The 27,767-nt window shown below is 37.7% G+C and overlaps 4 protein-coding genes across 7 annotated transcripts; 3 read left to right on the forward strand and 1 right to left on the reverse strand.

Annotated features, from left to right (window-relative positions):
* Window positions 1–337: 337 nt before the first annotated feature.
* On the forward strand, window positions 338–5,730 carry LOC113680888 (uncharacterized). 2 transcript variants are annotated; one of them, XM_089182777.1, is made up of 7 exons: window positions 338–470; window positions 1,713–1,969; window positions 2,430–2,550; window positions 2,715–2,837; window positions 3,153–3,275; window positions 4,082–4,603; window positions 5,172–5,730. In XM_089182777.1, exons 1-7 carry the CDS (start codon window positions 407–409, stop codon window positions 5,489–5,491), a joined length of 1,530 nt encoding a protein of 509 aa, XP_089038903.1. In that variant the 5' UTR covers window positions 338–406; the 3' UTR covers window positions 5,492–5,730. The 2 variants fall into 2 exon arrangements, with proteins under 2 accessions (XP_089038903.1, XP_089038904.1); XM_089182778.1 differs by lacking the exon at window positions 2,715–2,837.
* Window positions 5,731–8,527: 2,797 nt separating this feature from the next.
* Window positions 8,528–17,745, reverse strand: LOC113680866 (CDK5 regulatory subunit-associated protein 3). 3 transcript variants are annotated; one of them, XM_027197915.2, is made up of 16 exons: window positions 17,669–17,745; window positions 17,514–17,589; window positions 16,845–16,976; window positions 16,119–16,219; window positions 15,368–15,416; window positions 14,167–14,255; window positions 13,939–14,028; window positions 13,672–13,808; window positions 12,040–12,148; window positions 11,906–11,965; window positions 11,050–11,293; window positions 10,860–10,948; window positions 10,704–10,772; window positions 10,046–10,182; window positions 9,418–9,589; window positions 8,528–8,704 (listed from the first exon to the last, which is right to left on the reverse strand). In XM_027197915.2, the coding sequence occupies exons 1-16, from the start codon at window positions 17,672–17,674 to the stop codon at window positions 8,633–8,635; spliced, it is 1,632 nt and encodes a 543-aa protein (XP_027053716.2). In that variant the 5' UTR covers window positions 17,675–17,745; the 3' UTR covers window positions 8,528–8,632. The 3 variants fall into 3 exon arrangements, with proteins under 3 accessions (XP_027053716.2, XP_089038905.1, XP_089038906.1); XM_089182779.1 differs by lacking the exon at window positions 11,906–11,965 and having other exon boundaries at window positions 17,669–17,738; XM_089182780.1 differs by lacking the exons at window positions 8,528–8,704; window positions 9,418–9,589 and adding an exon at window positions 9,826–9,916.
* A 70-nt stretch (window positions 17,746–17,815) lies between these two features.
* On the forward strand, window positions 17,816–22,790 carry LOC113680864 (peroxisomal trans-2-enoyl-CoA reductase). Its single transcript, XM_027197913.2, has 7 exons — window positions 17,816–18,102; window positions 19,000–19,165; window positions 19,537–19,618; window positions 19,901–19,997; window positions 20,446–20,550; window positions 21,095–21,209; window positions 22,094–22,790. The coding sequence occupies exons 1-7, from the start codon at window positions 17,863–17,865 to the stop codon at window positions 22,153–22,155; spliced, it is 867 nt and encodes a 288-aa protein (XP_027053714.2). The 5' UTR covers window positions 17,816–17,862; the 3' UTR covers window positions 22,156–22,790.
* A 713-nt stretch (window positions 22,791–23,503) lies between these two features.
* LOC113680865 (retinal homeobox protein Rax) lies at window positions 23,504–26,399 on the forward strand. Its single transcript, XM_027197914.2, has 3 exons — window positions 23,504–23,753; window positions 24,550–24,740; window positions 24,962–26,399. The coding sequence occupies exons 1-3, from the start codon at window positions 23,645–23,647 to the stop codon at window positions 25,199–25,201; spliced, it is 540 nt and encodes a 179-aa protein (XP_027053715.1). The 5' UTR covers window positions 23,504–23,644; the 3' UTR covers window positions 25,202–26,399.
* Window positions 26,400–27,767: the final 1,368 nt, after the last annotated feature.

A 27,767-nucleotide genomic window follows, 5' to 3' on the forward strand; every position in this document is an offset into this window, starting at 1 on the left:
AAAAATGTCAATCATTCATCTCGAGTGACTCTTTTCCAGAACGGAAGCACGCTGCAATATCGGCTGAGATGGCTGCGGGTGATTATGTTTGAAAAAAACTCTTCATCAAAGATCGATATGGCTAATTACTCGTTTCGTCGATTGGCATAGGTCCAATTTCCTAAGAAATATTTTGCATTAAAAAAGATTTACGTGCATTCTGTATAATCGAGTTTTATCAACCAACTAAATCCCAAAGTAACTAATTCGTGCACGAAAACAACTGAGAACCTCATAAATAATATAGGAGTGGAGTATTTGAACGGAGATTAAACTTGAACTGTTATATTTTGCATGATGTTTCCCTCATGTTTGAAAAATTCACTATGGCTGTTAGCTAGAGTTATAACTGGTGTTTTCTGAGAACATGCTCTCTGTACTCTACTACTTCGTTCTCATTGTTTTAGCCTCCCTAATACCGGAAGGACAAGGTAAGATTTTACCACAGTTATGACTTTGTTATGGTTTGTGTATATTTCAATGTTTACCAAGGCGACAAATTATTTTTTCATTTCAAATTTTTTTTTGTTTACAACAACTGAATCTTAAAGTAATCGCATAAGCTTCTCCAACTAATATCAAATATAATTAATTATTTCATCTAAATTAAAAAAGAAGGGGCGCTTATTGGAGTATCTTAAAGTAAAGTTAACTTTAGAAAAGAAAAACAGTCACTGTCTCTTCAATGAATTGAAGTCTAGAGACGTGTTCGACTTTTTTGATCGTGCACGATAGATGAGTTGAGAGGCTCATCTAAACTCAACCAAAATGGCTTGTCTTGTTAAACTTAAAACTTTACACTGGAGTAAAGCTTTTCAATTCTTGGTGAAGAAACCTTTTAGTTCGTTACAGCGAGCAACATAACGCACTTAATCGTGTTATCTGTGGAAAAACCTGACTTTTTTTTTACAATCTGGCTCCAAAGTTGATCTACATGTTGGTTGATATTTGAAAAAACCTAAATCGAAGGCTGAATTCGTGTATTCGAGAGAGTTGGTAGAGCTATGGCATAAGTTATTTATGATCCACCGCAGAAAGGAAGTTCTTACTTAGCTTGAGACAAAAGTAGGTGGTTCAAACAAAAGATTTAATTAACAAAGACGACAATTGACAGTTCAGGATTTTTTCCTCATATCGTCCGCAATTATACCCTTATGTTGTGCATGCTCAAGAATGAATTTCAGCGTTTCGCCTTTTAGTGATCGTTAATGTACAGTATGCAGTGAAAACGTTTGTTACATCCTTAGAGGTAGAAAGCCAGGACCTAAATTGCGTACCGTGGAGTTGATAAAGTTAAGAAGGTCATGAGTTTTGCGTGGGTGACTAATTTTGTCTTCTCGCACTTTTCATAATTGATACGCAGTTTGGTCGAAAGCTGAAGTCACGCGACATAACACAATAAAAACTTCACGACACGTTCCGATAATAACCCTTTTTTTAAAGAACCAAGCATGCTCAGACGAGAGGACCATTATCACGTGATAAACACGATTCACTCTATGTAACAACAAAGGTGTTTATGGATTTGTGCAACAATCGTTCGATCACTATAGCTGATCGCAACCAAAGGAAGATAACATGATAGGTCAGTTTATTAATATAAATCACTCTTTTGGTGCTAAACTAAAGCAACTAAGTGACGTAGCAACTTTCTTCATATAATTGTTCACCAGGCAACTGCCGCAATTTGCAGTTTACCAGTTTTCCTAAACCTGGCTACAGGTTGGAGAATTACACGGTTCGAACTATTGAAGTATTCGACGAGGATCTCTGCAGGTTACAATGCTATCTGGAACCTAACTGTGTCAGTTATAACTTCCATAAGCTAAGACAGGCGTCTGGAACACACAAGTGTGATCTGAATAACGCGACCATTGAACACGATGGAGAACTGGTAAAAAACGAAAGTTACATTTACCGCGGAGCTGAGGTGAGGATGACGTTTTTAAGCCAAGAGTATGAGACTTTGTACTCGTTGAGGCCTTTTTACAAGACTAAGCATCCCCCAGCCTCTGCACTCCTCTAAATTCTCCTTCCACCCACCAGAATATAGGTTACGATAATTGAACGTTTAAAATGTTGAAATAAAGAATTAAGGGAGGCATACTTTGTTATTTAAGAATGACTGGTTCTGGAGCTGTTTTTATACATTTATAAGATACACGCAGACTTTGCTCTCGCTCTGAACAGTGCCACACTTGAGACGGGAACCAATGTGCTCAACACAAATATTTGAGTAAATAACAAAAAAGCTTGCGTGGAATACATGGAAATGAGGGAAGACGCGTAGATTTCACAAACATGCATAACATTCTGCACTCGCAAACAGGAATGCACGCGCCGAAGACAAACACAAAAATTGAAGTGGTCATATTCTTTTTCTTCTTAAGAATGCTTGCGTCAGTAATCCTTGCAGAAATAATGCAACATGCCAAGCTGGCTTTACACACAGAGATTATCAGTGTTTGTGTGCTTTTGGATCTGGATTTGAAGGTCACGATTGTGATAGAGGTGAGGAATCCTCTAAATTTTTTTGTATTCAGTAAAATGAATGTGTGACCATTTCTTATCTGACAACGGGGAACGTTAGCATGGAGGCGAAAACACTCTTAGCTAGAGCACGTCAAATACACACAAACCCTTACATAAATGTGGCGCTCATTTTGTTGTCTCAGACATAGATGAGTGTTCTAGTGAAACAAACGGCTGTGATGAGAATGCGGAGTGTAACAATACCCTGGGATCTTACAAGTGCATCTGTAAAGATGGATTTCATGGAAATGGAACTAACTGCAAAGGTCATTTAGTTGTATCAAGTGAGTTGATGACGTCAAATAGGCCACTATTGCGAGTTTAAAATCTGAAGTATCGAGCGCTAGTCCTTCGTCAGAGCAAATGGGGGAATTGTGGGTTGTGTGTCTGTTTATATGCGGAATATGGAGTTACGCTATTTACGGGAACATGGTAACGAGAAAATTAGAATAAAGTAGCTGACTATAACATCGCAAAAATCTACTAAAGCAAACAAACGGGAAACAACAACACCACAAAAAACGAGATAAAAACATGAAAACAGGTTCCGTACAAAAGATGTTTCTTTTTTGATTCTCTAGACTTGGACGAATGTGCTGACGGAACACACAACTGTGATGTGAATGCTGAGTGTAACAATACCCTGGGATCGTACAACTGCACGTGTAAAGATGGATTTCGTGGAAATGGAACCAAATGCATAGGTAACTGTTATTTTATCATTCTATCTTATCTCTCCATATTTTATAGTACCAGACTTAAACTTGTACAAGAGTGTTAATTGTCACTGAAAAGGGAGTGTCAATAAAGTTTGTATTGTATAGTTTGTATAGTGTAATGTCCCTAATTTCTGTACGGCAGCAGGCCCAGCAGAACGAGCCCATCAGCATAAGAGACGTTATTCAGTGGGTAATTAAGAATAAACTTAGCCAGAGACCTTTGGATTTTCTCAATTAATGCTCTGTGTATGACTGTATAATAAGGAGACCATAGGCAGGAGCATTATTTAAGTTTGCGTCTGACCATAGGACAGCACAGAAGCTTCCTTATCTAAACGTCATTGACAGCGCGGAAAACTCGCCTGATTCACGAAAGGTTTTGTTGGCCTTTGAGGTGATTTCTGCTGCATGCTCTGCCCATTGGAGATCACGGGAATCAGTGATGCTTAGGTCTTAAGGGTAAGGTACACACTCGAGAGATGTCCTTCTTAAAGATGTGAACGAATTTGCATTTTGCGACGTTGAAAACTATGCAGCTTGGTGAATTTACCAGTTTCCGAGGAGTTACCAGCAAGAGTGACAGCATATTTGCGGGTGAAAGTAGATTCTATGATCATTACCAGAGCCAGTGCGAAGATACCGTCATGAAGATAGCCATATCTGCCGAATTTACAGGAATACTTTTTTTTTGTAAGCGGTAGTGTGCAACATTGGCAATACCCAAAGTAATTTGACAATTAATTTCTTAGCAGTACGATAACTTTCCCTTTCATTTTGCGATTATTATACAGGATTTACAGCAGTGTTTACAACTCTTGGTAAGGGTGGACGTACTGGTCCAGTCCAAATTGGAAGTCACTACGCAGGTCAGGATCACGACGGGCAAGTTACATTGTCCAGCGGTATTCAACAATGGACTGTGCCACACACTGGCGAATACAGAATAGAAGCAATAGGAGCCTCAGGGGGGTACGTTGAGGACAGTATCATCAAGAACGGTGGAAGAGGGGCACGAATGATTGGAAACTTTATTTTGACCAAAGATGAGATCATTCATATACTTGTTGGTCAAGAAGGGAAAAAAGGGAAAAACAACTCAAAAACTGCTGGAGGTGGTGGAGGTACATTTGTTGTGAGACGAAACAACACGCCTTTAATCATAGCTGGAGGTGGAGGGGGAATCAAAAATATGTCAGAACAACACCCGGGATGTGATGCGTCCACAAATACCACTGCAAATGCAGGGAACAACTCGTCACTGGGATCAGGGGGAAGAGAAGGACAAGGAGGACTTATTAATGGTGGAGAATGTGGTTGGTGGAGAATTTTCTTTTTATAAATACTGAGAAATTCGTTGCATTCTACTGCCATCCTTCACTATCTCCAACCCAATGATAGAGTAAGTCGCTGATAATCAAATTTGGAGGATTTATAAAAACTGTAATTATCAAAATTCTCAACATTAATTTTGAGGATTTTCTTTGATGATTCTTTTGGAAGCTAGCGCCTCATGTAATACTTAAGATTCTGTTAAATTTTTCCTCTTTACTTTTCAAATTTCCTGTATATTTAGTAATTATCGACATGGATCCGCGAATATACCGCAGGAGATGACATCGAAAAACTTGACAAGGCTTCTCATTCGTTAACTGCAGATCTGAATTAAACAGAAGCACCAACTAAAAAGTTAATTGCAGCATTTTTACGCTGACTTTTCCTCGCGAGCTTCTTTGTTGCTAACAATCTCCACTAATTAAACTTTAAAAATAAAGAACTAAACTAAGTTTCGGAACACTGCAGATCGTCGTTTGATCGCGAGAAATTAAATGTATGGGTGCTATTTTTAAGAGGATCACTGATCACTTTTTGATTGTATTGCAGGTGGTGGTGGTGGCGGCTTCCATAGTAATGGACATAATGCAACGAGCTCTAGTAAAGGAGGGGGAAAAGGAGGTTCAGGATATCTTCAGGGGGGAGAGGGTGGAAAGATTCTTGGTGGGTTCGGAGGTGGCGGTGGTTTACGTATTTCCAACAGGGGACCCGGCGGTGGTGGTGGTTTCACTGGGGGAAGTGGCGGGGCTAATGAGGATATTTCCTGTGGGGGAGGGGGAGGATCTTTTAACAATGGAACAAATCAACAAAATGAATGTTGCTATGATAGCGCTGGTCATGGCTGGGTAAATATCACATTTCTCCGATGAAGAGCACATAGCAACTCTTGTTATCGTGCACAAAAAAAGTTGTGAGTCAGTTCTTCATCTTCTTGTGCATTTCAATCCCCCTATTTCCCCGAATAAGCACCCGGGCTCTAATTTAAAGTTTAAGCTTAAGTGGGGGTCCTCATTGGAAAGTGGCGCCTATTAAGAAACTATTCTAACTGAAGCTTAAAAAGTTATATATAAAACGTATCCAAACTGTTTGACAAAGTGAGAAAAAAGGAGGGGGCGCTTGTTTGATTTTAGGGGCTAGGGGTTGGCCGCTTATTGTGGGGGGGGGGGGCTTATTAGAGCGTGGGTGGTTATTCGAGGAATACGGTATTACATATATGAAATCCTTTTTTTTTCCTTGATGAACTCAAAACTAAACTCATTTTTCAATTTTCATACGACCAATTAGGCCCATTATCTTCGTTTTTCCGCCCTTTGGGCCGACTGAATTTCCTCTGCCATTGGCGCTGGTTGCAAACTATCCTCAAAAATAGGGGTTTGGTTTGTGTTACGTATGGTGACCTTGGTTACTATCACCAGAATCCCCCATTTGTGAAGTGTTGAATTTAATGTTACGATTCCCAGTCAATTGGCAAACGTTCTCTTTCACCTCAAACGGTTTCCTGCAAAATGGAAAACCGGCACAGGGTTGATACCAACTTGTAGATGTGACCATGGTCAGTGTTGTGTTCCCTGAAGTATATGGAGGGGGGGGGAGGGAGGGTAACAAAGGATATATTTTACAGATAGGGATGACTGAAAAACATGCAAAAACGCTCGAGTTAACCGAGTTTGAGTTTGCAGCGTTCTAAAACGAGACTCAGTCATCGTCTCAGTGGTCAGGACGAATAATTACAGATGTTTCCTTTCCCATAATGCAGGGTACAAGAGCAGTTATATATACCAAGGTGATGGCACGTTCAATTTCAAGCAAAATCTTATTTAGTTGTTAGATTGTTATTTTTATGTCAACATTTAGAATAGTTTTTCAGGAGGCTCTTGTGCTCTTTCATTAAAGTGGAGGAGAATGCTATAATTGGCACACAGAAAAAGGACGTTTGTGTTTGATAACGACTAGAAATTAAATGTTTTGAAAATTTTCATGTAAAAAAACTTAGAAAATTGCTTTGTTGGAGTTATAGAAAGGATCTCTCATTTGTTAGTGTTGACAGAAGAGTACTTGCTCATAATCTTAATTTAAGTCTCTGTGGTAACATGTTGATAACCACAGTTGATTTTAAATAAACTAATTGTTTTGCTATTAATAGTTGTTTTGTTATTTTTTTGTTTTGTCAGAACTCTGATTTTAGTGTTGAAACTTCTGTAGTGTCCCATCGAAACTCCTTTGCAATTGGCTATTTTGAAAAGGGCACAACAACTAGCGAGAAGATGATTAACTTCCAGTCTCCTTTGTAGCCATTCTCTGGACGTAGGAGACTGGGCGACTTACAAGTCTGCCATAACTCTGAAATTCCTTTGCAATTAGTGATATTCAAGAGGGTACAACAGCTAGTGAGAAGGAAAGGGATGGGAGGGGAGGGCGGGGTGATTTCAGTGTTGCTCATGCAATGTATGCCACATGCTTTGTTACTTGCTTTAGATAACGCTGCCACAAGTTTGACGCTTAAACAATAAACCTCTAATCACAATATCATAATATGCTCTCCTTTTTTAACTCGTGAATTGCGCGCATGCGCAAGAGCGAGTTATAGATACGATGTGGGGAATGGCATTCGCTCGCTCGCTCGCTCGCTCGCTCGATTGGTCGATTCCTGTAAACTTTTTTTAGATTTTAGGCTTTTGAGTGCATTTTATAGTTTTTGGCGAGCAATAAACAGACGAAATGGCGACCTTTGTTTCTAAGAATAGTGGTGGGGTGAAAAAGAAGCCAATGATAATCTTAAAAGAGTTTTTTTTTTCGTTTTAGTTTCAACAAGCGGCGCCAGCGACTGGCAGGCATGCAAGGATTCACACTGAAATAACAGAACAACCTTCGTTTTTCATAAAATTGTAATTTACAGTCCTTGAACTTGAAAACAATCCGAAGATTCATTGAAAATATCACTTACTGCGAAGCGCTCGGAGTTTACAGATGTTCAAAAGCTTTTTCTGTTATAGCGTGAGATTGAGGACAAAATTGATCATTACGTTTCGTCGCGTGTGTTTTTCCTGTGAGAAGCAACAAAAGATGCCGGCGACTGACGAAATAACAAGTCAACACGAAAATCAGATAACACCTAAACAAACAATTTTAGCTACCGATTTTCAGTGAATTTTTAAAGAACAATTTTCTTTTAAGTTTCAAGACAATTTGAAGATTCAACATACAAACAACGTACTAAAATGCGAAAGTTACACACCACAAAATTGATAAATAGGCCTGAAATGAAATTCTATCTTGTTATTGATCATACGTTGCCTAGCACGTGACCTAAATCTACCCAGGCGGAGATCCAAAATGACGGTGGCAGGCTTGGCTTAGTTATATCACTCAAAACTCGTTCCCGTTTGTCTCATTTGATAAAGAGGGAATCGTTAATGTTTTCATTAAGACAGTATTGCCTTGATTTTCTAATATTTACAACGAAAGACAGTAAATTTCACTTTTCACCCACATTTACTTACTTAGATAACATTAAACATAATCTAAAAAATCATGTGTCAATTCACGAGTTTGCTCACAGAGCACTTTGATATTTGTTCAAGAATAGTCCATTTTACAGTTATGTGCTTGGTTGCCAAGCCTTTGAACAGGAGTGAGGTTAAGGTACACCTTGTTATGATACAAACCTTGCTGCTTTTCAGATGCAAATTACTTTGTTATCATGCTAACTAGATACTGGTCTCTATCACAACAAGGTCACCCACAGCTTCACTCCAAATCAAAGGCTTGGCAACTAAGTACACAACTGTAAAATGGCCTATTAATACACGGGGCATTTGTCCAACTATTGTAGAGCTAAAAAATTCATTCTCTATGATACATTATTTATAAATACCGCGAATTTAACGAAATGAATGACAACATTATTTTGAGTGTTTTTTTTTTTAACATTGCTGTAGTTTTATTTAATATAACTTCAATTTAAACACCAGAAATGACAACACAGTAAACATGAAATAAACAACCTGTTTCTAAATAGTGTTTATTTCACCCATTATATTCACCGGCCTGTTCTTGTATTTCTTGGATATTTCTTGAGAAATCTGAAAAAGGAAAATGGATAACGACGAAGACATGGTTGATAGGGCAGCAAAACACATATTTTACAAAAAATATATAATGAAACTAGCTTATCAGGTCTGATAATGGCTTTTGTCGGGGGGTGGGGTATTTTTTTACCGTATTACCAAAAGTGACTCAGATGAGGTCGACAATTGGACACAGAATAGACTGTCACAGGTAGAGGTCGGTATATTGTCAGGACTTCTGTTTCCTTCACTTCCATTCCTCTTTCAGAGAAAGGCAGAAGTCAGACACATCTCAAAACAGGTGACACGCAGGATCTTCACGCAAACGTGTGGGACATGGCTATACTCGAGACGCGCATCTTTACTAAAAGCTTTTTAACTCCTGTCATCTGAAATAAGACCTGGCCTCTTACTTTCCCAAGGCGTTATGTCTCATAAGTAGCTCATGATGGCCGTTGTCTAGCAAATGTTTTAGTGTTCAAAGCCGGGGATTCAAACAACAAATAATCAAGTAACAAATTATGACTTTCGAAGGGTTAGCCATTTGCAAGCTAGCCTTTAGTCCTTTGCACCGAGATTCAGACTACTGCTTGAAACGTCAAATTTTCGAAATCCAACACAAGTACGGCCTTTTATTTCCAAATTGATAACAAACTTCGCACTTCCCCTGCCCCCCGACACAACACAACAGATTAATTCCACTGAAAGTAGTAACTTTGCTGTCTTACCTGTTCTTGTAGTTCTTTTGTTTTAGTTCTGATAATTTCAAGTTTAGGTTCCAAGTCTCTCTGTTCTATGGTGGCCGCCTGTCGTTTATCAGCCATCACTTTAATGGACGTTACCAGTTTTTCTGAGACTTTAAGTTTTTGCTGAAGGGAATCAGCTAAGCGGTCCAGGTATCTGGAAAGAGAAAGGACCATAAGTTATTGATTAAAATACACAAACGCTTGCTCGCAATAAATAGAGAACGGCGGCAATTTGATAGCTGCCTTATCGTAGGAGCTATGCAGATGTATTAAAAAAACGACTCAGAGAAATCTGTGATATTGACCGTCCCTCCTGTCCCTTCTTGACAATCACCCTACACTCCCCTTCCCCCACCCACCCAAAGAAGCGAAATTTTTGTGTAACCTTCAACCGACGACATTTCGGACCAATCGCATAGCAGATGGGAGTGATCCACAGATAAATTCTTGTTACAGTCTTAATACGATGTCACATAAATAGCTAATGAGAAAAAGAAAATTAGCAACTAAGGATATGTTTTTCGATTAAACTTCTAATATGACAAAAGTATGACAGTCAATAAGGATCATCAAAAGTGAGATCTGAGAACTGATTGGTTATTAACATTACCGAGGAGAAGTTTTAAGTAAAAACAAATTGTGCATCTTCATTGAAGTGAGGGTCGACAGAACATCTGTTACAGCGGACTCCATGGATTGGACTGATTCCACTGACTGCATTTGAATTAGCTGAGGAGCCGACTGAAACTAAACACACAAACAATAGAAATTACAACCAAAACACATTTCTTAAAATGGAACTGATTTTCATTGTTCAATATTATTGCAATCACTGGTAATATTACCATTTCTATTTCCCTGCCTGGCCATAACAATTTATTTTGATAGGACTTACGCCTTTGCTACTGTTTCTATGGGTGCATTATAGTTATTTAACGTAAAGAAATTTCTAAAATGTACACATACATTCACTGGCATCAACCCCTTACCCAGGATATATATCTCTCTCTCTTTATCTCGCTCCAGGAGGATAGTGGAAAAGATAGAACGGGATCGGAACGGGCGTGTAAGAAAGGTCTTCGAGGGAAGGGGGAACACTCTAACCTTAACATATACTGCCTCCATCTATGGCAAATTGCTTAGCTTGCCACTAGCTTAAGAGCTCTCTTGTAAGTCAGTGGGCAGAGCTTGCAACATGTAGCATCTATTTGGACAGAAACTCTGATAAGTACTATAAACTTGATAACTACAAGCACAGTGTAAGATACCTGATTGGCTGACAAGACATCAGAATCACTCTTCATCTCCATCAGTCTCTGGCGTAAGAAACCCTGAAGCTGTAGAAAGAAGAGTGCAAAGAAATCTTGCTGAGAAAAGAAACACTAAATAACAAAAAGGATAAACAAAATGTACATGACACTCACCTCCAGGAGCTCGTCAATTAAGAGATTTCTTGTTTGAGTTGTATCCATTAAAGTCTCGGCATCTTCACCACTTATCACTCCTTCTTCATCTAAAAAATAACGTCACTGCTCTTAACTTGCTTATCTACACATTACTCACAAAACTTAAATTGCAATAACGCAAATGAAAATGCACCACGTTGTTACTGACCTTGACCAGATCCTTCCAATGTAATTCCTCCACTATCCACTGTCACCTCATGGTCAGCAGTCCCAGTGTCATCTCCCCAATCAATAGCACTGTCCTGATTATCCTGCCCTGTTTCACCCCAGTCAATAGTCTCACCACTATCCCCCCAGTCTATCCCCCCTGTGTCTTCCTCACCACCCTCCCCCCAATCAATATTATCTTCCCCAGTGTCAGTGGTGGTAACAGTTTCAATGCCCCAGTCAATCTGTAGGAACAGAAAAAAAAAAATATATATATATATATACAGGATTATGATATTAAACATTATAATCACAAAAGAGAAATACTTTTAATTGTAGACTGTGACATTTATTCAACTGCTAAACTGCTAGTCTTTGCCAGGCCATGATGATAAATTAATCCCCCTCCTTATTTAAAAAGCAAGATAGTAAGCCACTATTGGTACATCTTGACACACTCTTATTTGGGCGTTTTCATCATAATTATGAGTGCAAGAAGTCTATGTTGTTCCCTCATACATGTATGTCCACTTTTGTTGCTGACTGCCTGTTCTGCTCTTCTTGTGCTTTTGGAGTTTCAATTCTGTTGGCTGTGTTGATGACTTATCTGAGTGAAATCTTACTAAGATGCCTTCTTTAACTCCATGTTGTTAATTTGCTTCATGATTGAACTTGTAACAGCCAAACCATGATACATTGTAATTCCTGGTCCATGTAATGCATGCATGTACCTAATTTATTCATCATATAAGAGGAAATTGTTTAACTTCTTTATGTCAAATGTCAACACTCTTAGTCATATCAATAATAAATGTTAGGTTTTTTAATAAAAAAATTACACATTCAAAGTCACTCACATCCCCACTTTCTTCATTTTCTACATTTGTTGTCTCTGGTCTTTTGTCAGGAATAATAACCTTAAATTAACAAAACAAAGATTTGTTACACATCTTCATACATTTTATCAGGAAAACGTTGGAAACATTCATACCGATGGTATCTTGCCAGTCCTCCACTGATAAACTGTGCTGTTACCATGCTTTTGGATGTGTCGTACAAGTGGTGTAGTCACCTCAGAGCTCTCTTTCTCATTGTTATAACTGAAAAATAATAAGTATACCCTTACTTGTAAAAGAACAATTCCAGCTGAGAAACTTACTGGTAGTACCTTAAACTAATCAAGTTTGAAGTCACGACTTAAAGTTATGAACCAAGAATTTTCCCCTCAGAAAAAAAACAAGGTTCCATAACGTACAGTAAGTATCAAGAAAACCAGGTTAGTAAGATAATAATTACATCTCTGTGTTCAAATAAAGGTAGAGAGATTTCAATTCAAATAAACTTTGGAGTATAGTGGGTTATTCAGTGATAAACACCTGCTAAATGCTTATGTACCAACTAAGAGATACAACGTTCACTAATGGAAATTAACCTCACATTTTTCATTCCTGTATGAAAACCTATAGGAACTTCTGGTGAAATTGAAAGTGTTAAATATTTTTTCTTACTAAAGAATACCCCTGTGAGACCAAAGATAGCCCTACGACAGAATGGGGTTGATGACTAAGCTATTAATTAAAAATACACAAACATGTGCTTGCAATAAATAGAAAAATGGTGGCAATAAGAGAGCTGCCTTATTGTAAGACCTGTGCAGATGCAGCTAAAAAATCTTTACGACTCAGAGAAATCGGTGATATTGACTGTCCCTTCTGACAACCACCCTACCTCCCTTCCTCCCTACCTCCCTACCTCCCTTCCTCCCTTCCTCCCTTCCTCCCTTCCTCCCTTCCTTCCTTCCTCCCTCCCTCCCTCCCTCCCTACCTCCCTACTCCCTTACCCCTTTACCCCCACCCAAAAACTACATGTAGGAAAGCTTCTGGACGGCACATAATATAAATGCCTATATCAGGCATTTTTAAGTATTTCAAATTTATACCACTATATTAACAGTTTTCTCCAAGAACAGCATGTTCACAAATGACAAAAGCTATGAAATGAGCATTCAGGCATGGGTTTGCACTCAGAACGTGACAACTGGTAACAGACAGGCACCTTAGCTGATTCTACCAAATTACAATACACTGAGACTGAATTTACTTTGAACAAATTCCCAGGCCGTTGCGACAGATGTATCTATCTACGAAGTGTCAAATGGCTATTTTGATAAATAAATTCTGTAGGAAAATGATAAATCGTTTATATATTCCAATTATGAAGTTGCATTGGTAACAGCATATTGGGAAGGTCAGTTTGAATGGCGATTGCAACACACAAGTTTGCTTGTCGTTGGTAGCCATGTAGTATTTTAGTGCTACTACAGTGTGGCCTATTCTTTCAAACAATAAACTGCCAACGATAGAAAAACAAAAGGACTACCTCATACATACTAATGAGGCCAATATTTCAAGGTCGCGTGCATACATGCGATTTTTTGATGCAGACGATTTTTTTATTCGCAATTGCATGTGATTTTTGGCATGTTTAATTTGCATTTTTCGGTTAACATATACGTGAGTGGTACAGTATGTGTCACATGTACATGGTTCTAAGCGACTTGCAGAAAAAAAGTTTACAGTATATGTATTTACACAATGAATAAGACGTATGTTGTGTAACACACCTTGGAACTAAAAAGTTGACAAATGCCTCGTAATAATGAGTTGCATTCTTTAAACTGCCAATGGATGATACAATCCCTTCGTATAGTTCAGGCAATTCATTCAGTAGACTCAATAATTCTGTTTTCACATCATCACCCTGAAAATAAAATTGAATCTTGTTGCTCCATATAAATGTAAATAAATGTGTACATGTACGTATATATTACCCATTTATAGTAGATGTAAGCTTTGCAAACTTACAGATCATTACAATTCCATACACATACCTTAATACCCATTTGTCGGCACACACTTTGATACTTTTCTTTAAATAATGCTGCATTGGATGAATATTCACTCTCCTTCCTTGTGCAATCCTTAATCACACAGTACATGTCAATGTGTTAGTACTAACAGTACCTCGAGGGCATGCATGCACTTAGCCACTAATAGATAACAATGTTTGTCATAACCAATCAATTCTATCAATTAATCTCTTTTTTAATCAACCCTACCCTTTGAGTCTGCTGACACTTTCCTATTTGCCGCTTTAATGATGGGATCTCATAGTTGACATTCCTTATTAAAAGGTGAGCAGCTTCAGCTGAAATAAAAAATGCCATGAGCTTGTGACAATAAAGTTAGAGAGTTTTCAAAGGACCTCTGTTAGATAATAGGTACATGTAATATGCTACTGACAGTTTATTTTAATGTATATCCTGCCTTTCCAGGTCATCTTCTACTTGTAATGATGTCAATTCCCTCAATTAATCATGAAGCAAAATCCTGTAGCTGACTCTTATTGTTTATTATTGCACTGCTTCTGATTTTACATAGCATTGCACTTCTTTACATTAGCCACTAACAGCAATATCTAATCATCTTAACTCTTTAACTCCCAGAAGTGATTCACATGTAAATACTTCCTACAATATCCATCCTCTATCCAGCAAAAAGTCAATGAGAGAACTTAAATGTATCAGGTAGAAGTTGTTGTCTTGATCTAACACCAAATTCTTGCAACTAATTTACAAGGAAATGTGTAGCAGCTAGAGGGGAGAATTAACAATCAGATCCTGGGAGTTAAAGGGTTAAAGGAAAATAATTTTTGAAATCTCTGTTATTGTATAATAGTATCTCTATTATTAGTTTATCAGGTTTACATGAAAGTGGATATTTAGGTACAGTAATTGGTTTTTTTCACTTGTTTTTTAATTAGCTATTTCACTAGCTAGTAACTAAGGATCAGTAAACTAAAAACTGTGCAATAGCATTTTACATGCTAGTGATTGAATTAAGACCAAATTGATCCAATATAACCTGTATATGAGATAAAATTATGGCTTAACATAATGTCAAACCTCCATCAACTTCTTTATAACTGAACAAATCATTAAATTACATGACTACATAATCATTCTACCATACCAACAATTTTGGACTTGAGTGTTTTCATTTTTTATGTCATTTGTAAAACATTGTCTTTGGCAAACAATAAGCAATTATTGGATGAGGTTGAGCAAGATATGGTGAATTACCCAACTAATGTCTGAGTTAACTCATACATTGTGATTCAGTGATTGAGAAAATACTGTCAGTAGTAACACATTTTTAAAAGAACTAGAGGAAATCGTGAAAGGTGTGTTTAAGACATTTAGCAGTTGTTAGTATCAAGCTCTAACAAATGAACAGCCCAATAATTGAAAAATACTGTACCTAGGTTGATGTTATTTTTTTCATATAGCTTCACAATTTCTTGCCAGTCCTGTTATAAGAAAATATATTAATGTCATCCTACACTTTCCTTTGATTCCTGATGCAATATATAAGTTAATAAATGTTTAAACTTTACTTTCATTGTAAAACTTCTACAAATCTGTCTGTTGTGTCATTTTGACAACATAGCAACATTAATTCAGACGCAGATGTACTTCCCATCTTGATAGAGAGGTGGATAATAGAGGTGATTAAATAACTGTACAGTACTTAATCTTTTGACTCCCAAGATCTCATTAGTAATTCTCCTTACTGTCTGCCATACAATTCTCATGATGTTGTTTTGGAGAATTTGGTATTGGATCAACTGATAATTCCCTAATTCATATTTTTCTTAATTCTCATCACTTGTCTTCTTAATGTTGTTTCAAAATTGTTAGGAGAAATTCATTCTTGGTCACTTATGGGAGTTAAAGAGGAAAAAAAGTTCCTGACTTTGAAAACTGACCACTTAAACCAGGGTGACCACATAAGATGGAGCCACTTTACACAGGTTCAACTGTATTCAGTAGCATTTCCTCTTAATAACTGGATGAAAACAGAAAAAAGATATGACCCTTCAATGAAGAGGCAGAACTTTCAAGTTGTTCAGGATGGAAAAAAGAATGAAAAATTGGTGAGCCATTCCATCCAGTCACAGCAGTAGCATGTATGTGTCACCACAGTTTAATGCTGCATCCAAGTTACTAACCTTCATCCTCTTTGACGAATAACCACCAAAAATGTTTTTTGTTGCTGATTCTGATATCTTTAGTAATTCTACAATTCTGATACAGTGAAAGTAGTTGATGTCTGTAAAAGTTAAAATGAAATAATTAGTATACATACAAATATTCTCAACCTGACTTACCCAAAGTACAAGCAGGGTTTAAAAATAATCTAGGTTAACAATAACTGTAACAAGAATACAAGCTTCTAATACTGTTAACCTTTTTACTCTCACAAGTGATCAAGACAGAATTTCTCCTTGCAAGAGCTATACAGAATCAAGTCGGAAAGTAATGAGAATCAATGAAATTATCAATTAGGAGATTATCCATTCATCCAATACCAAATTTTCATAACTAACATCATAATAATTTTATAGCAAAAATAAACACAAACTGAATGCATAAATAAGTTTTTGCAGTTTTATAAGTTTTTAAGGACATGTATTTTAATCACGTTCTAGCAATGAACTGTGTAATCAAATGAGTCCACTGTGACCCTTCACACCCTAACATCAGTATGCAAGTTCTCCATACTATTCTCTATACTTTTCCTATGGTACCTTCAAAGAGAATTTGTGACCATGATCATTTTCTTTACTCTCATGACCTTAATGTTTGATTCAGGGGTGATACTGTTTGGAGAAATTAGAAGCTTATCACCGTTAGGGATTAATGAAATGTCTAAAACATGTCTAAGAATGACTCACATGTTCCAGAAAGAAGCTGTGTGATTTCATCCACAGGCGGCATATCCTGAATGGCTGCATTAATTTTCTCTCTAACCTCCAAAACACCTGTCTGCCATTTCACATCACAGTGTCTTCTGTCCAAAAGCCAGTCTGTATTTTTTTTCAACAAGATAGAAGTGCAATCAGAGGTAAATAAAAATTTTCAAACAAGAACCTTTGATTCATATGAATAGAGGATACAATTGTTCTCTTGAAAGGACAAATCTGAATTTGGAAGAGCCACCAGCTTGGGATCTACAGTTATTAATGTAAAAGTACAAGGTAGTGTTGATGTTGTTGTTGTTTATCCTTGCTGTTTCGTCTCTAATCCAGAAAAAGAGTGATTAAATTTGAATCAGGATGAACACAAAGACATTAACTAAACCTTTCGAAAGCTATGTAATAAATCAAACTCCTTGAAGAATCAATGGTTTACGTTTCAATTAATCCGTCCACCATTTACATTGGGGATTTCCATGCCAACCTCGGCAATCTCAACTCATTCCACTCCTCATGATGTGTAGTCAAATTCTAAATTTCCTTTATTGACTTAAATTTGAAGGCCCATTTTTCATGATTATTTCCAAGAGTTTATTTATAGCCATAGCATAACATAATTTCGGTTTGTTATCGGCTCTAAATCCTTACCCAAAAGTTTGTTGTAATAGATGTCGATTGGGAGCAGTTCCGCCTCTCTCGTATTCCCTGTTGAGTCATCTTGTTTCTTGCATGGGGAACATATAACAAGAGATCATTCTTAAGCAAATTTGACACATTCTACAGAAAAACACGAGTTTACATACCTGCATTTTCAAAAAATTTTAAGGAACACGTCTTTCTTGAAAATAAATTCCGCTGGCCAGTAAGAGCTGGAGGCTCTATTAAAATTAGTGCCCGCAGTATTACAACAACTTTTTGGAAATACTTTGATCATGCGCAACCTTTACCTTCGCCACGACTCGCGCGAGACACGCAGTTCGCAACCCATAGGTGGAGCATGATGTCTGTCTTCCGGCCAGGGTTATTTGAGGGCAAAGTAGCAATTGTCACTGGCGGTGGTACGGGTATTGGAAAGGCAATTGCGAGAGAATTACTCTACCTTGGCAGTAAGGTTGTTATTTCCTCTAGAAATGAGGAAAGACTGAAAAGAACGGCTGAGGAATTGTGTCGCTATGTACAACCGTCGAGTACTGGAGAGGTGAAAGTAGTTCCTTGCAATATTAGAGACGAAAAACAGGTAACTACCGGTTCTTTGTTTCCAACGGCCGAGTTATTGAAATATTACAAAGATAATATTGTTTCCGGGATTGTCGGGGAGGATATGCCTTTCTCTGCATGTACAGCGCTGTACATTCTGCCGTGAGGTTCCAATGCAAGAATTGGTGTTATCACAGCCTCCCCACCTGTTCTATCTGGAGAGGCCAAGGGAGGCGTTTTCTCAATTGATGTTTGCTGCACATGTCTAGCTCCAAAGATCATTTCGTTCAAAATTTGTTATAAAAAGTTCATAATCCTTTCTACCCAACTCTATTTTTTTTCTCCAATGAGAATAATTTAGATGTCAGTACACTTCAGACCAGTGTGAGCCACTGGACTCAGGAGCAGGCTTTTCTCTTTACTCTCTTCATACCCTTATTAGTACGTTGATAGTTCAAGTGACACACATCCTTTTCATCTAATCTGACGCAGTCTTTGCATCTGTTAAAATTTGGATCCATGTTACATGAAATCTTTCTGTGGAACTGTCCTACAACACTTCAGTGAAAGTTAAAATGATTTTTGTCATTTTGTATTAGAAAATATGATATTGGTTGAACAATACCAGTGAGAGTAAAATCAAACATAAGTCTTAAACAGTTGATTTGACATCCATACAATTACAGCCAAAATTATCAGAAATCGATTCCAATTATTCTCTGTTTTATTTGTAACTGAGGATACGTGGGTGTAAGTTTGATTAAGCAACCAATGTGAGGCAACTTTCTCAAGACTCATTTTGCTATTTCTTTAGAGTTCTTTTTCCAAAATGTGAGTTTACAAACTCAGGGTTTGACTTATCTTTGATTGTGGTTTATATGCTAGTGTATACTGTCTTTGACAATATTCAAAACAAATGTAAACTGTAATATTTTAGGTAACAAACTTGATGGAGGAAACCCTCTCTTCCTATGGTAAAATCGACTTTCTTGTCAACAATGGGGGTGGTCAGTTTATGTCACCTGTGGCAAACATGTCTTTGAAGGGTTGGAAAGCTGTGGTTGACACAAACTTGAATGGGACATTTCTGTGCTGTAAAGAAGGTAAACACTGTCTTCAATGAACCATTGGTATAGTTTTCTGAGGGAAACCATTTTGCAGTAAGCCACAGAGAGTTCTATAAAAATAAGTTTGAAGCCTAACCATCGAAAAGCCTAATAAGAAATTCCTTTAGCATAGAACAATTATTATTGAAACAGAGATAGGTAGAGCTGAAAGTAGGGATGTTATAGGAGACTATGGTATTACTATGATAACCTTAAATGTTAGGAAAGGATCACAATTCATCTAGAAATAATTGCACCTTTTCTTGTATAGGACTTTGCCTTTCCTCAGTATGAGTCAAATTTGCAACAAGTGCTCTATGTTAACTGTGTAGTTGTTATGAAATAACTGAGAATGTGTCTGTGTTTAGCATTCAGATTGTGGATGTCCAAAAATGGTGGTTCAATTGTAAACATCATTGTGGACATGAGCAAGGGTTTCCCAGGAATGGCGTAAGTTGTGATTTTTTTTGTTTTCTTCCTGTATGAACAGCTAGTGCTTGTCTGCAAGTGTAAAATTTTGACTCTGCTGAGGTTAAAATAATGTTTCTTTAGTAATTTTAAATAGCTGTATTTCAGCAAATTTACACATAAGTTGCACTTTTTACAATCAAGAATTGATAAGAGTTGATTTACAAAAACAAAGAACTTAAAAAAAGCAACTTTTTGTGTCAAAGAAGAGAGGTCAGTCTACTGACTCACTTTTCTGTATTGTCATTACTATATTTAATTTAGACATAGTGGTGCAGCTCGAGCAGGAGTTCACAACTTGACCATGAGCCTAGCTGTTGAATGGATACGTTTTGGAGTTAGGATCAACTGTGTGGCACCAGTATGTTAGTATTGATCTGCCTTACCTACAGAACAAACATTTTTATACATGCAGTCAAGCTCATGTCACTTTGAAAATAATATCAAAAATAAAGAGCACTTAGCTTTCCCTTTGCAATCAGCAGGGTTGCAGCTTATCATAGTGACAATTCTGTATTATTTTTGGACTGTTCATCAAAGGGTAAATATGTTACGTTCAGTTTGATCTCTGTCAATCTGACAAAATAGTGGTAATGGGGAGTAAGACTTAGGATACAAACGTTCATGAAAGAGTGCTGATCTTGCTAAGAATGACCTCTCCACTCTCCAAAATTATGCTATATCCTGGTGTTTTTTCTTGCTAATTGTGTTTACTGTTGGTATGGTGAACAAAAGGATGCACAAGAGATACACCGTACTGGCAAGAGGTACATGTATTCACAGCATGAATTAGCATTTTATTTCTCTAGGGTGTGGTGTACTCTGACACTGCTGCACAGAACTACCCTGACCCTGAGCTGTTTCAAAGGATGGCCAATATGTTACCAGCCAAAAGATGTGGAACCACAGCAGAAGTAAGAGCAATGGTACCCTTTTTTTCCCTTCTAATTGGTTTTGGGCAGTTATCCCTCTGAAAAAGAACTCGCACAGAGTTACTCATAGAGGTGACTGCTGAATAGAGGGGAAAAAAATTTGGAACTTTGACAAATAATTGCTTAATACAGGGTGACCACTTAATATAATGCCACTCAGTACAGGTTCAACTTTATTTTGTCACAAGCATGGGACAATTAAAACATTTTGAGTCCAGAATCAAGCCTTAGACTTCTGGATTCCAAGTTGCAATGCTCTCCCACAATCCACAAAGACTACATAGTAAGCTAAAGGCCATTACTAGGTTGATATGTGACCCCACTCCTGCATACATTTAGGACAAGCAATGTCAAAAGCATCATGTGGATATAATTAGAAAGATTATCCAATTTATTTCAATCTTAGTGATAAGGGCTCAGAGTGTAGCTTGAGATGCTATGTATCTTTGCTAAATAAAACATGGTTAAAGTCTTACTGTATATGGCTACATCATGCATATGAGCAGAACTCTCTGTTGTTATTCAGGTAGCCGGAGCTGTCAGCTTTCTCCTCTCCCCAGCAGCAGCTTACATAACAGGAACTACAATTGATGTGGATGGTGCATCAAGTAAAGTGTTTGTTAGTAACATACCAACAGCAGGTGAGGCAATTGCTCAATGGAATGGTTTCATGAGCCCTATTTCCTTGAATAAGCATCCACTCTCAGATAAGAGCCTTCCCCCTAATAGGTGCCCACACCCTGGGCCTAGACCATAATGTCATATGAGCACTCCCCTCAAATAAGTGACCCCCTTCTCACTTTCTTGATTAGTAGGGATACAAGGAAACCTGTTTCTATGACCACTTTATTTATAACTTTTCAAACTTTTTATATGGAGGAATCATTGCTGGATAATATTAATTAAGCACCCTCCCTTTTAGCCAAAATTTTAAATAAGCACCCAAGCACCTATTCAAGGTAGTAGTAGGTAGTAGTAGTACCGTGCTGTACTGTGCTGTGCTACATTATTTATGGGTCATACTGACAGATCTGCCTTAGAAAAAACAAGTTCCCCCCCCCCTCCTGAGTATTGATACACTCCTCCTGTCCAGTCCTTTGTCTTTCTGCTTTTTCTTGTTTTGTTTATTTGTTTGTCTGTTTAAAAATACTGGGCAAATATCGAAACATCAACTGTTGATTATAGTAGATGCAACTGTTCAAATTTACAGACCTTTAAACTTATTAAGAGATTTCCACATGGATATGGAATTTTTCCAATCTTTTAGCTCCTGTTACAAGTCCTGAATCAATCATTATGATTGTCAGTAGAACAATGCAAAAAAATGTTTCTTTGTGGATACTCTTGTGGTGCTGCTGTCAAAAGAAAGATGTAATGTATTGGGCAAAATTTAGTAACATTAAACCTCCACCCTCAATTTAATGCAATAGCCACACCCCCTTCTTTTTCCCAATTTATTTTTGAGATCAGGGTGGGAGGGTTATTGAAGGAATTACCCACATACTTTTTGTTGTTTTTGTTGCAGATGAGTGCTCTCTGCCAGAATACACTTGGAAAGATGATAGTATTCCACCTTCAAAGTTGTGATGTTTTCCTTACTGAAAAATTAAGACATTCACAGTTTTAGAGTTTGGTTAAGCTAAAAAATTAAGAAAAAAACATTTTGTATCATGTGTTATTATACATGGCAAAATCTTCTAATCCGAGAATCATTAACATTACGCAAAAAAGCTACACAGTTTCATGGAATTTATAGGCGGAAGAGTACAGTAATATTAAATGGCAGGGTAGTCCTGAGGTAAATCCAAGCGTTCTGATTGGTTCCCACTTGGTCCGTATCCTGCCATACGGACGGTTTTCACGGAGAAGGTCAGAAAGCTGGAAAATTCAAACTGAACAAGTTTTGTATGAGTGCCGTGTGATAAACAACTTATTGACCTTACTTGCTCCAGCCGCAGTTCGTTTTGTAAGTAGTTGATATATTGGAAATGATCTTGAGGTTACAATTGTTTGAAAATAGAGTCTATCGATCTGAGAAGAAAAGAAAGCAGAAGGTCGCTAACTTATGACACTGGAAACACATTAGGTCACATTAAAGTCCACTTTTGTTCCTTGCGTACGTCAATACCGTGGATCACATTAAGTTGTCTTTACGGCTACAGGTATATGCTTCTTTGCAGCAACGTATTTGTGATGAAGAAAGTTCTTAAATTGCGCACAAACGTGTTTCGTCTTTATTCGTGGATTTACTAAGCTTATGCATAAGAAATATTGGACTTCGTCAAGGCGTTCGCACGGGAATTTGGGGAGAGCATGTATCAAAATAAAGATGGCGGAATTATAAAGGGAGGGCTCTTGTGGGGATGACGGCTCAATTGTTTTCCTTGGAATCACAAAATCATCGAGTTCTAGTACATTTGTGGTTATATTCCTATTATAACATGCACAGGAAATTCACGAGTTTGCAGGTGGCACTTCGATTAACAGCAACATATCGATTGAAAATGAAAATCCCGAAGGGTTGATAACTACAGTTTATTTTTAAGGGGGAGATTATCCATCTAATCACATTCCCATTCTACTTCCCAGAGGATTTGAATTTTCGAAAGTGACGAATAACCAGAGAGCATCCATGTTAAAAACAGGGCATTCAAGTGTCGGCTTTCTTTCATGTTAGAGGGGGTAAGTTTCTAAAGAAACTGTGGTGCTGCGTCTGTGGAAGAGTAAAACAGGGTAATTAAGTATAATGAACTGAGTTGATAACGTAAATTGAGTTTTAAAGCTGACGTTTCGAGCGTTCACCCTTCGTAATTCTTTCTTTCTTGTTACGTTCAACATTATTCCTTTGGGAGTTTAGAGAACACGTTCAATAAAGCGATAGCACGTGATTGGTCGGTTAATTTGTTACGTAATTAGCAGAAGACTGAACCTGAAAATATAAACATTCTTCTAAATTTGTGACGTCAGTGACCCGCTCAGCGAATGGGAGACGATATCCTTCTCTAGTTTGTATTAGAGCGAACACAACCATCATCAGATTTGGCGGAGGTGTTGGTAAGGCCAGAACACAAGAGCCATGGAGACTAAACAGTTTGACATGCACCGTTTCTTCGCCCAAAAATCGCTTTCTTCCTGTGATAAAAAACCGATGTCTGAAAGTGCGTCGAGTACGTTTCCATTAGAAGGTACGTGAGGTGAAGATTTTGACTAGTCGTGATGCTCTTTGATTACACAATAAATTGGTAAGACCGCGATTTTCCTCAGCAAAGGAAAAAAACAAGGCGATATCTTGATACAGAAACGTTCGTTAGGATAAGTTTGACTGGCTTAGATCATTTTTTTAACAGTGGCCTTAAACTTAGAGGTATATTGACTTTAATTTTCACGGCTGGGATGTTTTTTCGTATGCAAGGAAGATCAGCTCAGAAAACTTATTCAAATGAAACAAGAAAGCCGCCCAACGAGTTGAAAGGGAGTTACTCAATAATACGAGCTCTGCTTAAGGCTTACTCGCTTGCTCTGTTTCCCTGTTTGTTGTGAGGAAAAAAAATACGGCCACCATTATCTCGTTATTGCCGAATAGGTTTCTCAATTTTGTGGACGTAAAATTACCCTTTGAAAAACATGCAATTGCTTGTTTTCCAATGGTAAATGAGAAGGATACGAGACAGAAGACGGTTACCTCTGTCTCACTATGGCCAGGTGGATGGTTTATATCAAATAATCGACTAGATTCCTTCAACGCAAAGTCCTTTTTATTTAACAAGAAATAGGTTGGTGTCTTTGAATGATCAATCAGAAGGATACGAGACAAACATGCGTTGATAAAAATTAGGGGTTGAAATGAAACACAATGGTTCGTCTCTTTCTCCTTCGATTAGGAAGATAAACATCTCGTAACTCAGAAGCCGATAGAGCCAGTTAAATCATTTAAATCTGGAGAATTATAGCTAACAGTCGCTTAATGTTATCTAATTTCAGGAGATTTCCAAAAGAGTTCTGATGACCCTGTGCCTACTGCCAATGCTCACAAGCGAAAGATTGAACGGACACGATTCTCAATCTATCAGAAAGTTGCCCTTGAGAATTCTTTCCTTTCATCTTTGTATTTGACGGGTGTAGAGCGTGATAACTTGGCTTTCAAACTTGGACTTTCTCCCGTTACTGTACAGGTAAATAGACTCCCATACATTCTTCAATTTGCCTTAGATAAAATCTGAGTTAGTTGATTAGAATGTAAGGCAAGGTGACTTTTAAAAACATCCATTTTCTGTGGCCTAACTCAGTTTGAAAATCATACCTACTACCTTTAAGTAACCTTCGTCAGCTCTTTCAAATCGCCGGATAATATCTTCTTTTCACTCAATTTTTATTTTTTCCCGGATCCCTTCAGACCTGGTTCAAGAACAGACGGTTTAAATGGCGCAAAGAACTCAAGATGGCAAACGGCAACCACCCGGAGCCTGTCATGTCGCCATCACCACTGCTTGTCTTCCCCAATCCACCTCCTCGAACTTACCGAGAACCCTTCTTGGGGCTTGAGCACCAGCAACATGAGAGAAGTCCTTGCCGGTGCTGTACAATTACAACTTCGTGCATGCTGTACAGCGGTAACACACAATGGTGCAACTAATGGGGTCGATGTGCTGTGAATTAATTTGATTAATTAATTGATTTTTTTTTTATTGTGATGTTAAGTTGACCGAATGAATTTTTACTCTTTGGCAGCTGTTATTTTCTTCCCCATGGCAGTTTTCTCATGGTATCTCATGGTATCTCACAAATGCCCAATTGGAGCAGTTTTCAATTGGGTGTCGAAAGGAATCCTGGATTTTTTGGTTTTACTTAACTTTGCTCTGTGATTGGCCAAGAAAACTTGCGCGGTCCTCTCAACCAATCAGATCCAAAACTACAAACTACGCTTCAAGCAGTTTACTTGCTTTCACTTTGACTTTTCATTGGCTTGTGATGATGTAATCGATAGTCGCTGGAATTACTTCAGTTTTGGTTTTTCGACATCAATTGTAAAACTGCTCCTTTATAAAACTGAGATCAATCAACCAACAAATGTCAGTACTGTAGTTTTTTACTGTAAATTTTTTGAGTTAAGTCGTGGAACATGTGTGGAAAAGGGAAAAATGACGCTTTCGCATGAACTTTGTAATCACCTGGCTTACCATTGAGTTTTCCAGTTTGGCTCAGAGGTAGAGTATCAGAGCGCGGTACCAAAAGGTCATGGGTTTGATTTCTCATTGCAAACTTAGCTTTTTTTCTTCGTACCACACTCGTGACAAGAATAATAATATCTTTCTTTAACTTTTACGATGTTTCCCAAACCATAGATTTATTTGCTCAGATTTACTTACTAGTTATGACATGGGAAACTAGATAATCCATGTATTTCTCAAATTTAGCGTGAAATTTGGCTGTTTTTTTTTTACGACTTATGTCTCCAAACTAACCTCACTTCCGAAACTTTCTGTGTATATGAATAGATTAGGATGGCGGAAACTGTACCAACAAAACTTACATCCCATTTACATCAGCAAAACTTGTTTACTTAAACCGGGTTTAACCGAATGAAAAACAGAGAACTGAAAAACTGAGTTTTCCATAGGTTTCAAGTAGTCACTTAATTGTATTTTCAATGTGCTAAATTTGAAGTCGACAAACATCGGTCTAAACAGCTTCTTTGTAGAATACAATTTTGATCCGTGTTTAACAAAGAGCTCTAAAACATGTCTAAGCTTTGGTGTGAATGGGGTATTATATGCACTTTAAACTATTTTTGATGATTTGAAATTATTGTAAATAAATAGTTTGTTCGTTTGTTCGATTGGTCTTTCAGAGAAGCTAATGGAAAATTGGTATTCGCACATTTTGGTCGGTAACTTCTTGAAAAAAATAACTCTGATTTCAGATTATGTTGGCAAATCTCAATAATTTTTTACGTTCATTTGGTTCGCCTTGAGGAATCAGTTTTTCCATGATTTTGCCAACTCTACAGTTTGTACAACGAACATCTTGCACAAAGGACCAGGTTTTTGTGCCATGTAGTTGAACATATCTCCCGCACACATCGTTTGAAGACTTTTCTTTGCCCACAGTGCATTTATCATAGAACAGTTAGCACAGCTGAGGGTACAGTCTAAAACATATTATTTACTGTTCACAAGGGGCTGAGTGCAAGATTTGAGATTTTGTTTTACTGGTTCTTCCCATGAAACAAAGTGCAGAACATGTTACAGAGCCTTTAAGCGATGGAAGGCGAAATAGCTGATCTAAGATCAAAGTTTTACTGAATATAGTCATTATTGTGTGATAATAATCTGTAGATGTACACATTGTGTAACGATCGTAAATTTTATCAACCGAGTAGCTGTGATTTTCGCCGGAGGTATTGTTTGTAGATGTAATCATTAGGACTGGGTCTGGGTGGGTGTTTTGTTAACATGAGACGATGCATCTACAAGGGACGTCTGAAACGAAAGATTCTTATTTGGGTTCGACCCAAACTGTATTGGAGTCGCCGGGTAGCTCATAATAATGGTCATCCACTGATGTCTGTTTTTAACAACACGATACAGTTGAAATCAGTCTTGCTGAAAATAACTCAACGTAAGAAGCAGATAAAATCAATACATTGTATTTGTTGAAAATCTAGTCATTTTTACCTCAGGAATGCGTTCTACAGAGAGTGCTGATGACAACAAAAAGATTGGTTGACACACACCCACTCTGCCTCTCCCTCTCCTTTTTTTTTCATATTATAAAGCAAGCGCGCGAATAATAGTGTAGAACGCGAGAGCTCTCCCCTACGCTGTGCTTTCGCTTTCGAGTCCCTTCCCCCCCCCCCCCACGTCTCAATGCCCACTTACGAAACATCTAACGGGTAATTTATCTCCTTAGTCCAATTACACGTAAAATAATTTGCATTCTCCAAATCATCGTGCCCTTGATTTCTCAATTTTTCGTTTCAAAGCAGAGGATCTGCATCGTAAACTTTAGGGTCATTTTGATGATTTTAGTTGCATTGAAAATAAGCGAAAGGTAGAGAATCACTAAAGAGACAAGGCTAACACAAAAGAACGTAAGGAGGGTTTATAATGCACAATATTGCCGTAGATTTTAAATGACGAACATGGAACAAAATGAGGTCAAATCTTACGAACTGCGAAGCGCAGGTGTTTACATACTTT

Source organism: Pocillopora damicornis, chromosome 9, assembly GCF_964200805.1.
Source record: "Pocillopora damicornis chromosome 9, jaPocDami1.2, whole genome shotgun sequence".
Taxonomy (NCBI): domain Eukaryota; kingdom Metazoa; phylum Cnidaria; class Anthozoa; order Scleractinia; family Pocilloporidae; genus Pocillopora; species Pocillopora damicornis.

What these genes read in the sequence shown, in the direction of transcription:
- LOC113680888 (XM_089182777.1), top strand. Translation starts at nt 407, where the DNA reads ATGCTCTCTGTACTCTACTACTTCGTTCTCATTGTTTTAGCCTCCCTA. An exon ending in ACATTTACCGCGGAGCTGAG is followed by an intron (nt 1,970 to 2,429) that starts GTGAGGATGACG and finishes TTTCTTCTTAAG; the next exon opens with AATGCTTGCGTCAGTAATCC. An exon ending in AAATGGAACCAAATGCATAG is followed by an intron (nt 3,276 to 4,081) that starts GTAACTGTTATT and finishes ATTATTATACAG; the next exon opens with GATTTACAGCAGTGTTTACA.
- LOC113680866 (XM_027197915.2), bottom strand. An exon ending in AAAATGAAGAAAGTGGGGAT is followed by an intron (nt 11,294 to 11,905) that starts GTGAGTGACTTT and finishes CTGTTCCTACAG; the next exon opens with ATTGACTGGGGCATTGAAAC. An exon ending in ATGTCTTGTCAGCCAATCAG is followed by an intron (nt 10,183 to 10,703) that starts GTATCTTACACT and finishes TTGTGTGTTTAG; the next exon opens with TTTCAGTCGGCTCCTCAGCT.
- LOC113680864 (XM_027197913.2), top strand. Translation starts at nt 17,863, where the DNA reads ATGATGTCTGTCTTCCGGCCAGGGTTATTTGAGGGCAAAGTAGCAATT. An exon ending in ATTTCTGTGCTGTAAAGAAG is followed by an intron (nt 19,166 to 19,536) that starts GTAAACACTGTC and finishes GTCTGTGTTTAG; the next exon opens with CATTCAGATTGTGGATGTCC. An exon ending in GATGTGGAACCACAGCAGAA is followed by an intron (nt 20,551 to 21,094) that starts GTAAGAGCAATG and finishes GTTGTTATTCAG; the next exon opens with GTAGCCGGAGCTGTCAGCTT.
- LOC113680865 (XM_027197914.2), top strand. Translation starts at nt 23,645, where the DNA reads ATGGAGACTAAACAGTTTGACATGCACCGTTTCTTCGCCCAAAAATCG. An exon ending in GAGTACGTTTCCATTAGAAG is followed by an intron (nt 23,754 to 24,549) that starts GTACGTGAGGTG and finishes ATCTAATTTCAG; the next exon opens with GAGATTTCCAAAAGAGTTCT. An exon ending in TTTCTCCCGTTACTGTACAG is followed by an intron (nt 24,741 to 24,961) that starts GTAAATAGACTC and finishes GGATCCCTTCAG; the next exon opens with ACCTGGTTCAAGAACAGACG.